Source organism: Epinephelus moara, chromosome 13 (genome assembly GCF_006386435.1).
Source record: "Epinephelus moara isolate mb chromosome 13, YSFRI_EMoa_1.0, whole genome shotgun sequence".
Taxonomy (NCBI): Eukaryota; Metazoa; Chordata; class Actinopteri; order Perciformes; family Serranidae; genus Epinephelus; species Epinephelus moara.
The window spans coordinates 21,353,708-21,365,787 of record NC_065518.1 but is presented as its reverse complement, the minus strand read 5'-3'; the positions used below and the strand labels follow the sequence as shown (position 1 = coordinate 21,365,787).

Below are 12,080 nucleotides of genomic sequence, written 5' to 3'. Positions count from 1 at the left end.
TCATCAATAACCTCAACACTGCTGACTCACTGGCTTTTACAACCATAGGGTTTGGGCCTTACTTACAGCCACAGACCCTTGTCTCCGTCTCTGTCTGTCTGTCAGCTCGCCGCACACACGCCGGAGATGTGTGCGTGCACGTGCGCCTGTGGCTGATTGTGTGCAAGCATGCAATCAGCACACTCACACACTTATTCTCAAACATGGATCCACACAGGTATCAAAGCGTCTTCCGCGTGTTTGCTCGAATGAAAATCACCGCAGACCCTTTACCACCCACCGCCCGCTGACGCGCCCCAATCATTCCCAATCGGACCACAATCCATCATAATAATTGAGTCTCATCAGGAGACACAGCCTCATCATCCTCACCACAAAACTTACCACCCCTCCCCACAAACCTCCCCCTCCCCATCATCCCTATCCTAATTGTCTCCAGGCCTTTATTTAATTCTCCTTACAGGCTGCAAATATGTGCTTTATCATGAGGGTTTAAATACATATGAAGCTTCCAGGCATACCAACATGTATTTAATATCGTGGACCGCTTTGTCAGAGATCTGATGAATGTGGAGACTGTGTCAGACTGCAATGATGCTGAGCGTCTGACAGGGTAAAGGCCACTACTGTCTTGACATTTTTATGTGAACGCAGGCCGCTCTGAAGTGTCAGCGCCTCATGCGTTGACGGGGAGACAGTTTCCCATTTTTTCCCAGCGTAAAACGTCAATCAAAAGTCTGTCTGTAGCCGTGAGGACCGTAAATGTACATCAAGTGAGTTTTGTGATGAAACGTTGCGATTTGTTGATGAATGAAAGTGTAGATTTTATGAATGGTGTTAAGTTGTTGCACGGTCAGCGTGGCCGCTTGTGCATAAAGTGAAGACAGGAGTCAGTGACAGTTGCTCATTTGAGGATTGGCATTTTTCACTTGGGTGTTAGAAAAAAACAACACATGGTCCCTATTTAATCTGCAACTGTGTTAGATGCTTCTATGTTAACTCTGTGTTTAAAAGGTTACTATTTCTGGGACGGTGGATTTGGAGCTGGGGCTGGATTTTGAGAAAATAGCCAGTGTTGGATGAAACGTGAGTTTATCTAATCAGATGAGCTCTAAAATATAACCCCAGAATATGTACTTTAATATATGTGTCTTGATCATGCATGTAATATTAGTTTAAAGTCTCATTTTAATCAGATGTGTGTGCAGGGACACCTCACTGACATGCTGTTTATTTCATATCAGGTATATGATAAGGATTGGACTGATTAAATAGCCAAAATGGGGTTCATTCTGGTGATTCATGCTAAAAATCAATGATTCATCATTTTGCTGAGGACCCCCTGGACTCCCCTAAAGGACCACCTGGAGGCCCCCGGACCCCACTTTGAGAACCACTGATCTGACTGGCTGGCAGGGTCTGTTTCTAAAAGGTGCGCACCTAACTGGCTGGAGCCAGGGCGGCGTATTGCCTTTCACACGCTTCTAAAATACTCTCCGGGCAGAGCCTGAAAGGGTTACTGTTTCCCAAAGTGCCTCATTCTGCGCAGTCGAGAGGGGGCGGCTGAGTGGCGCCGTCGAGTCAGAGACGCAGTTTCTAAAAACCCCGAGACATCATCAAGAAAGAAGCTGACAGTAAGGAAAGCAGCTCCCCCCCCTCCTCCTCCTCCTCCTCCTGCTGCTGCTCCTTCTCCTCCTCCTCCTCCTCCTCCGCTGGCATGCTGCCGTCCTTCTCCTCTGCTTACCAAATCCCCTCAGTGGTTCTGTCACAATAACCGGGCGGCAAGTGTCAAATCCAACTCTGCCCGCAAAAACACAAATCACTTTAACGCGCACAAGATGCGCTCAGTGGAAATACTACACACGCTCCTTTTAGCTTTCAGACATGCAGTCATAGCTCTGTTTAAGTCGTTGATTGTATTTAAAGAATAATATAAACACTATAAACCCCCCCTACTTACAGAAAATGAGTCCACGCTTTGATTTCATAGTTAATTTCCCTGCGCGTCTCCAGCGCGTTTAATTGGCCATATCTCTTTAACTCGCAGACAGCAGCTCTCCAATTAATAGTCTGCTAACGTCAAAAACAGTTGACCATTGTTTTATGGGCTTTGTGTTTTTTTTTTCTCTCTCCAGGGCGGTCAGACTTGAATAGGCGCCGGTCTGCTCCAGTCCACCTCTATACAAATACCTCAGTGGAACTTGTGTGGAGCTTCCAGAGTAAAAAGCACAGACCCCAGACGCCCCTGGCTCGCGCGTATACGCTCGCCATTTCATCATCTGACACTGTTTGAAATGTCTGAATCATATTTTACCCATTATGTTAACACCTCGGAGCCCCCTGAAACGAGCATGTGCGCAGACAGGGGGGGCGTGGGGGGGTGGGGGGGGGGGGGGGGATGAATGTGCGTGGCCTCTCCTCCTCCTCCTCTCTCCTCTCTCTCTGGCTGAGACAAATGAATGCCAGTTCTGTGGAGGCGCTTGAGGTATGTGTTGCGCATTACACAGCGTAGTAAATCAGCCCTTTCTAAAATCACTGTGACGGCGTGGAGCGTCAGGCAGTCCACACAGAGTCACTGAAGCTTGGACTTACTGTGCAGTTAGTAACTCCACTCCACTTCGGAGCCCGACCGTCTACACTGCAAAAAACATCAGTCTTGTGCAACATTTTTTCATAAAACTTTTCGATTTCGCTTCTTTCCAAACCAAGAAAACTTTTTTTTCCTGAATCAAATTATGCGTATTTATAGGAACTCAAACTCTGGTGCAAACAAGTGAAATAACCAGCAGACTTTTCTTGCAAGGACAGATCCTAACTGAATGAAACAACATGCTCAGATGATATTTTTTACAGTGTACACGCCCCCTGGATATAGACACTCGTTGTAAGCAACATGGCTTGACACTAATACACGTTGAAAGGATAGACTTTATTGCTAAAACGTGTAAACATAACATGTACACTGATATGTTTTACTTTTTTATTTATTTTATTGATTTTTTTTTAAATTTTTAGAAATATTCAAGTAGACATCTCCCATATTTTTTTCTGGTATACTCTGCTATTCTCTTTCCTTATGCTCTATACTCACAATCGTTAAAATAATAAATAAAACGTACAGATTTTGTTTATTTCTACAATACTATGTATTCCAAAAAAAAAAAAGCTGAGTTCACGCCTTTATATATATCTTTAACCTCAACTTTTCTTCTTTTTTTTTTACAATTTAATTATTATTGATATTAATATTATACAAAAACTCTAGGCAGCATTGCAGTGAAATAACAGTCAGCATCAATGTTCAGTTGAAGAGAAAAAAAAGGTCACCTCTTGGAGAAGTGTAGCATATGCATTGCATCCTCAATGTCTCATAAAAAATATCAAAAAAAAAAAAAAAAAAAAAAAAGAAGCTCTTCCTTATGAAGTGCTCGTGTTCCCCCAAAAAACAACGTTTCAGGGCTGAGAATAAAATATGGTCCTGGTTCAATTAGAAAAAATAGCTGCATTTTTCTTAAATATGTACAATGTTGGTATTTCACTTAAAATGCTATATAAAAAAATAGATTTGCTATGGTGCCCACCTCTGTAGAGAGTTAACAGTGCAATAGAAACCGTATTTCCAGTCCACTCCCCCCTCGACCACCACTCCACTTCCTTTAGAGAAAATCAGCACGAACACTTGCACTCTGAGATGATTGGGTATTGCACCTGTATCCACGTACAGTATTTCTGTCTTAGAAAGCCTTGACAATACCACCGGAGGAAAATCTTGTTGATTGACTTGACGGGTTTGCAAGACATCCCCTCAGGGAAGGAGCACGAGCGCTCAGAGAAACAGTTTCCCTCCTTGATGTAACGTGGCCAGAACCTCACGCCCAAATCCTTCCAGGTGTGTACCACAGGGCAGTGCGTGTAGGTCCACAGCCACTGCAGAAATTTCCTGCGGGCTTTCTTGCCCACTTTTACCCGCTTTCCATAGGGGGTCTCTGTGAGGTCCAGCTTTTTAATCTCGTTAGGCATGGGCCCCTGCAGCTTCACCTGGTTGTCTGGCGCGGAGAGGTTCACCAGCATGGGCGAGGTGATGGACATGAAGTTGGGGTCAAAGTTACTGCCGAGCTTTTTCCTCAGAGTCCTCTCGGCCAAGTCCTGCTCCCGGGGGTCGTACTCCGGGTCGGGGTCCTCCTTGAGGTCGGGCACGGGGAGGTGATCACTGGGCGATGGACGGAGGCGAAGGTAATGCTGTGAAACTCCAAGGTGAACACACACCAGCACGTAAACGAGTAGCGTTTGTGAGAGGCCCATTATTCCTCTTGGTTTTACGCACCGGTTCTTCTCGCGTAAATAATATTCAATTCTCTTCCCGGTCACTGTGTTCTCTGCAATGACTTGCCCGGGGCTTCATAAATAGTAGAAGTTCAGTCACCAGCAAGGCGATACTTTTAATAGACCACGTCGGGTTTGAATGACATGGAGCGCTTTGCTTTTTAGGGCTCCTTCAACTTTGCAATTTGCCCGCTGATGCAACTCTGCAGCGCGGCGCGGTGCCCCTGCTTTGCAAAAAAAGTGTTTAGTCTAAACACAAAAAAAAGCACAAAACAGAATGGGGAAAACTCTATTCACGCTCTCTCCGGCCTCACCCCGCTCCCTTGGATTCACTTTGGGTTTCTTTCGGTTGTCATGGTTACCCCGGGGACTCGAAGCCACGACGAACTGTCTACACTGGATGACAGCGGCCGAGGCGAGAGCTGCATGGAATGAAGTGTTTTCTAAAGAGACAGAATAGATCCGGAGCGTCCCGAGAGAGAAGGGCGCACAAAAGAGTACTTGACCAAGTTTTAAATGTCACGCGCCCGGCAATGAGGGCTGCCTTGGCCAATGTTATTTTTACGCACGGCTTTTATAAACGTGGCTTCTCTTAACGTCGCCTGACGCTCTCAGGTTTGACAAGGTCCCAGGGCGCACAATCCATGGACTGAGGAAATGTTCTCTGCAGTCAGTCCCCTGTGGTATTCCAGCCGTCGATCCGTGCACCTCGCTGAAAATGTCCAAAAATAACTTAGAGAAGAATGCGCCGCAGTGGGATGCAACTTATGAAATAACAGCCATTTATCTTTCCAGAGGATGTTCCAAATCGCAGAGCAGCTCTTTACACAAAAGTCTCAGGCTGTATATTCCCAACACAACTCTCGGCTGTGCATGTAATTTGAAATAAACGCTGAAAAGCGGCGTTACAGATTGCAGTGTCAGTGCATATCAAATGCAAACTGCAAAAAAACGCCAGTAAACGCTGTTAGTTCAAAGTTCCTTTCACTGTGGCATTGCTGAATCCTTTTCAGAAAAGCTCCAGGTCCCACTGTCGCTGCATGACGAGACAGTCCATAATCTGGAGCCTTTTTGCCCGGTCGATGCAAGCGGTCAATTCCCGAGGGAGCGTCTCTACTCCTTTGATAACTGGTACAGAAGCTCCTACAGAGTCGCTCCTACTTCAGGAGTCTGAGAGACTTGGCGCTGGAGCGTTTCTTTGCTTAGGCACACTGTGTGTGAGTGTGTCTGTAGCGAGTGGTGCTCAGTCCCAAGTTAAATATCCCCCTCCGACGGTACAAAGTGTCAGAGGGGCCTGCCCACCCCGGCCACTTTCACTATGATTGACAGCCCCCCCTCCGGGCCACCCCCCCTCCTCCCCCCCTTCTCCCCTCACAACGTGGAAAATATCAGCCACAATCACAGAATCAACTGGGTCCTAGAGCACCACTTTTATCCCGTATTATAGCGTAATATTCCACAACACGAGCAGAGTTATTACATTACAGGGCATCTGAAATCTCACACACACACTTAGAAGTGCTATACCAACTGTTTTCTCCTGCGCGTTTCATCAGCAGAGTGTCTGTCATACACTAATAGGTTCAATACGCTGTCAATATTCAGCTGAGGACTTTCCTTGGCTTGAACTTTCCCATGAAATTGATGGGAAACGTTTAGTCGCTTGTCTGCGGAAAAGGGGCATCACATTCCACCTTTGTTCGTCAGCATTTGGGTCCACACAGGAATTGGCCCGTTGAACTCAGGGGTCACAAAATAGGCGCGTAATTAAGGGCTATAAATGGCCATGGATAACTAAGCGGTACCTTTCCCATGCTAAGCAGTCATTAGGCCATGCTGGACTTTTGCTTCAACTATGTTGGACCTTATTTAATGCCACTTAGGAATGATTCAGGCAAGTTTAATTTGTCTACTAAATCAATGTTTCTAGACAGTTTCTGTAGCCATAATAAACCGCTATTTGTTTTTTGGTGCATATGTTGGCCTGCAGTTTAAACAAACAACAATACATTTAATCAAAATTATTTTAACTTTTTTTTTTTTCCAAATCATACATAAAACAGTTTTACTCATTATGTCATTAAAGTCACATAGGGTGGTCATAGTCTACATGTGGTTCCCCATTAACTGATCCTGGCTCTGGTTGTTGTATTTACCCTGGCTGACCAGTTATTGGGCATTTCGATTTGTCATTGTGCTTGTCTTTTGTAGTGGTCACTAGAGGGCGTCGATCCAGCACGGTGTGGACCTGCAGTGAGGGGCTCCCCAGCCTCTCCCTCACTGTTTGACTCCTCATGTTTGAGTGCATGGGGAAGGAATGTGCGCTCATACATAGTTATGATACAGCTCGAGTGAAATTGCTCACCAGTTTTGTGATCAAAGATCTAAAAACCAATGCTTGAGTCATTGTGCCGAATGCAGTGATTAACCTGAGTCATCTATAATGTGAGCATGATATGAAAAAAAAGTTTCCTGCTGAAGTGCTGAAGGATGGAGGATCTTTTATCACTAGAGGTGCTCTAATTTTAGTGGCTGGCTGGATTAAGAGACTTCATTATCCAATGCTAACAGCATGAACCACATCGGAAGAGTTGCCAGCAGTCTTTTACATCCTAATAGTAAATTCCCGCTGACCCCTCCAGCATGCATGCAGACACAATGTCATAATCTGGTTAATGATTAGGGTGGCAGTGTAGACAGAGCTCAGTGGGCAGCGGGGACAGTAAGGCTGAGCTGGCTACTGTAGAACTGGCCATTTCCATTGTCTTCCTCCACAGGTCTTGAGGTGCTGAACTGAGAGAAGAAACCCCATGCAGGGAGAGACACTTCCCTTCCTCCTATAGTCTCAGGCACTAATGCTGTGGAGCAACCCTAGCAATGAGTCCACCCCCATCTCCTGGCTAATTACTGAAGATAAAGACAAGGAGAGGAGAGAGGAGGGGACCGGTGAGCACAGTAGGGAGGGTTGGTGGTGGTGGTGATGGTGATGATGTTGAGCAAGTGGGGGTGAAGGCAGAAGATGATGAAGATGGTGGTGGTTTCAGCAAAGAGAAGAGGATGGGAGGGGGCGGCGGTGGTGCCGGATGGCAGTTTGCTGTGGAATGGCTAATTAAATAACGCCATAAAAGGACCCCGGCTCGCTTTAACGAAGCCCGTCAACCTCTGACGAGTGGGGCTGGGGTGCTGGGATGGGGGGTGGGACGCGCCATGGAGGAGAGAGGTGGGGCTGGTGCTGAAAATTGGGCTTGTATAACAAGGGGACTTAGCTCTTTGGTTTTGCAGTGATTGTTCACGCTCCCTTAGGTCTCAATAGGGCGCATGGTGAGGGTGCGTTGGGGGGCAGCCCTTAGGCACAGATAGGACCCCCTTCTCCTCTACTGCTGTGAATGCTATCCACACACTAACACGCAACACAAACACATACACACACTAACACCCCCACAGCTCTACACAAAGGCCCCTACCCAAGGTCCAGGCAGGAGCTTATCCAGTGCAGGGGCACAGCAAGGGGCAGGCCTGGCCAGACTGGCTGACTGTGCCCACTGGGGACTGGTAGAATGGCACAGGGGGGGTGGATGGAGACGGAGAGGAGAGAGGGGAGTAAACAGGACAGACTCAGAGACCAAGATGAAAAACATCGCTAAGCAGAGCTGACAAAATCAGCATTGTTTTCGCATTTCATATCTTACTCTTGCTGCGTTAAATGAGCTAATGTGAGGAGATAAGGGAAGTTGAGGAATTTGGCATGGTGCTGTGGCCTTTTAGAAATAGTCTTGAGTGGCAGCGATAGTGCAACTCTCAAATCCCCAAGCCCCCCCTCCCTTCAAACCAACAGATATGCCTGGAGCATGTCTCCTAATTAGTTTTATGTTGTGGCGTCTCCAGCAGAACACTCTCAGTTGGATCTTTGGCACGCTGACAGATTTCAGAACCAAGCGGAGCCGTCACACAATTTTTGGAATTGTCAAAACTGCAGAAAAAAATTCAAAGTATTCTTAACTTAACATTTCCAAGTCTCCTGAGACTGGAACCACAGCATATTTGTTTCTAGTAAAATCCAGCACCCACTGAAATATTCTGTTGTAATAGCTGTATGAGCAAGATCAACTTATTGTACTGTTGGACTGGCTCGATAGATATCTCTGGTCTTGAATACACATGCACCCCATGCCACAATAATTCAAAACAGAGAGGTTCACAATGCAAATAAATAGCTTTCCACCACTGCCTGTCAATATTGCATTCCCTCTATTCCCTGCTGCCCTCGCCATCTTCTCCAGTCTTACTCCCCTCTTCTTTCTCCTCCATATTCGACTCTGTCTCCGAGCCTTAACCCAAAGCAGATGGCTCGGGAAGCATGTCAAAAATCTGTCTCCCGTTAACGCTACTTTTGAAGCCCCCTCCACACTTTTTTTTTTCTCTCCCCTAAAATTCATCATAAAGTTATTTTTGCAAAATACCCAGTAAACAGCATCAAAGTGATATTTTTCCCCTTTTCCTCTGATGACAAGGAGAAGAAAAGAATACAGCACTTAGTGTATAGCTTGTCCCCGTTACTGAGAGAACACCACGCCACTCTGATGTGCAATCTGAAGCCAATCTGAGCACGGCCCTACATCCTTTGTTTCTACTACGGCATTCCAGTCATGATGGAGAAAATGTTGCTCGATGCTTGATCACAAGCTGTGATTAATGGTGATCATATCGGAGACGGCTCGGTGGCTTTGTGATGTGATGGCGGGGCCCACTTTGAACTTGGGGGCCTGATGAACTCAAGCTAAGCCAGAAAAACATCACTATAGCACACACATGCACACACTTTGAATATAAATGTATTGCTTTAGATTCTGTACGTGTTCAGTCACAGCTGAGGCTGAGAGGAATGCCATTAGTTTTGCAAGTATTTGGTCATAAACCAAAATAACTAGTGACAAATTGAAATGTGATGTCACTAGATGAAAAGTTAAGGGACCACCAAAGTGACTCCAATTTATCCTGAAGGGGACAGGAATGTCTGAACCATATTTCAAGGCAATCAATCTACAAGTGTTTCAGATATTTCATCCAGAACCACAAATTTGAACTTCATGGTGGCGCTAGAGACCGAGCGATCACTAAAGTCACTAGGATTCATCATCTGGGAGCCATGAATGTCTGTACAAAATTTTGTGCTGATCTATGTAGTGGATGTTGACATATTTCACAGGAAATGTGAGAACTTTGTCCTACTGGTGTTGCTAAAGGAAAAGTTAGGGGACCACCAAGATCACTAGGATCCATTCTCTGGGGACCATGAATGTCCGCATTAAATTTCTTGGCAATCCATTTAATTGTTGTTGAGAAGTTCCAGTCTTGGTAAAAATGGTGGACTGAACAATCAGCACCACACCAACCACCACTGCTATCCTTAGATTCAGGCTGCTAGTCAACACATTCTCATCCCAGGTTGTCAAATAATGATGCTTTCTTGTGCCTTCGGCGTGTCTATGAGACCCACCCTTTAACTGCTGTATGTGACGCACAACTGTCTCCTGGGTGAACTCTGTTCTAACAGGTGCTTAAAGTTGTCATGTGGTCATCTTTAGGCTTAGGCAATGAAACCACTTGGTTTAAGTTTAGAAGAAACATCATGCTTTGGTAATAAACTCTCACAAAACGTTCACAATGGATGCCTCAAACAAATATGGCAGATCTTCTGGCCAAACTAACTCTCCAACCTTCAACTGTACAAGAAAACAGGTAGCCAGACCATTGCCAAGAAAATCGCACACAGACATTTGAGATGGCTAGGCCATGTGCTAAGAATGGAACAGGGCTGGATCACGAGAGTTGCCTTAAGATGGACACCACTAGACAAAAGAAAACCCAGAAGGCCCCTAACTTTCACTGAAGCCTTATGTCCCATAGGGAAGGAAGATGGGTAATAATAATAATAAACTGGGTAAAAAAAAACAACAGCATAACATTATCGCGTTGGCAGACTTAAGTTATGTAACATTAAAACAGCTTTTTTTTTCTAGATTTCTTTGGGGGGCATTTTGTCTTTATTCGATAGCGAAAGCTTAAGATAAACAAGACAAATGACAGCTAGGGGCGACGTGAAGCAAAGGACTTAGCCTTATATGTACATGCTTTACCAGTTGACCCACCCGGGCACACCAAAATAACTGCTGTTTTAACTTTACGTGTCACACAGGCATTAGAGTTAGCTGAAAACCCAGCGTGTCTCATAGAGATGCCAAAGGGTGCCTTTGACATCAGTATCACATGGCAAGGGGTGTACCAAAGCGATGGTATTTTACCTGAGACCTGGGAATGAGAACAGGCTTAGCTAGCATGGCTAAAAATTATGAGCGAAGTTGTAATTACCACTCTTGTTGCAAAGTACTTCAGTAGAAGTCCCCCCTGTGTGTGCCTACTAGAATCAATCTCTTTGGGCATGGTGGGGTTACTTGAAGTTAGGGGCTGTCAGTTTCCGTAAGCCTCTCCCCTCTCTTTCTTGATGAATCATTACTATTCTTCTGTAATGGTGCCCAGCAGCTTTTAATTGGGGAGGCCGGTGTGACCTCAGAGCATTCCAGGGTGATTAGCCTCATTCACATCTTATGGAGTTAAAATAAAATCAGGATCTCAACAGCTTGGACCATCCTGTGCACTTCATCTTTTCCTCCTCTTTCGTTTCATTTGTTGCATCCCATTTTGGAAGAGAGTGCCCCCATGCTTTTTCTATTCTCTGCACCTCCTCCTCCTCTTGCCTCCCTCCCTCCCTCCTTCCTTCGCCCCCCTCCCCATGGCAGGGAGTGATGAGGATGGAATTAAATTGATCACCGCCTTCCGGAAAACAACAGGAAAAAATAGTGCATTCCGAACGCCAGGAGGGCGTTCCCCCTGGTCTTCCCTATGGCAGGATGACATCATTGGCCTGCTGCCCAATTCCCACCGTTCACAATAGGGTCACTGTTGCCTTCTCCACGGTGGCACAACAGCCAAGAGAGGAAGACAGACAGAGAGACCAAGACAGAGAGAGAGATACAGAGAAAGAAGGGGGAAAAGAAAAAGGATGCCAGCAATGTTAAGACCTAAAGGCCTCTGCTTTACACAGTAGAACACAAACATCTTCAGACAGCCACGCTGACCAGTGCTCCACATTCCTCTGGACAGATTTGGCGGGTTGAAGACATCAAGCAGTGGTTGAATGAAAGCCATGGCAGCGATATGAGAGCCGTGATAGTGGAACATACAGTATATCACAGTTTATTTGGATGGTTAAGTCATGTGTTTTCACTACTCGCGACTCCTCAAGATTCAATCTGTCATCCTAATCTACTCTCTCATCAGTGAAATCATCGTTGGCACGCTGTATCGATCCCACTCTGCATGCTTGTTGTTATGAAATTACTTCCCGTGCTCTTGGTTTACACAAGATGACAAATGGAAAAGAAACTAGAATGGAATAAAGACTTCAGACGAAACATCATTTGGAATGAATAAGTTACTTCAAACTCCACTTGAAAAGATCAAATTTTGAAAACACAATTGTGTCAAGACAATGTCATTACCCTTTTTTATATCCCTAACTAAAGAGTGATTTGATGTAAAATGTGACCACATGTCTTTCAGAAGCTCTGTCCAACTTAGGTAAACCCTGACCACAAGTACTGGCAATTCGGTCATTCTCCCAACCACTAAGCCATTGTGTTGCCACAGGCCATCTTGTCGAAATGAAACAGTTTGCCCACAGCCACTGACCACAACAG

General features: G+C 45.5%; 1 protein-coding gene across 1 annotated transcript; it reads right to left on the bottom strand.

The window, feature by feature from the left end:
- Positions 1–2,560: 2,560 nt before the first annotated feature.
- Positions 2,561–5,570, bottom strand: nog2 (noggin 2). Its single transcript, XM_050059966.1, has one exon. The coding sequence runs from the start codon at positions 4,300–4,302 to the stop codon at positions 3,667–3,669; it is 636 nt and encodes a 211-aa protein (XP_049915923.1). The 5' UTR covers positions 4,303–5,570; the 3' UTR covers positions 2,561–3,666.
- Between the last annotated feature and the right edge of the window lie 6,510 nt (positions 5,571–12,080).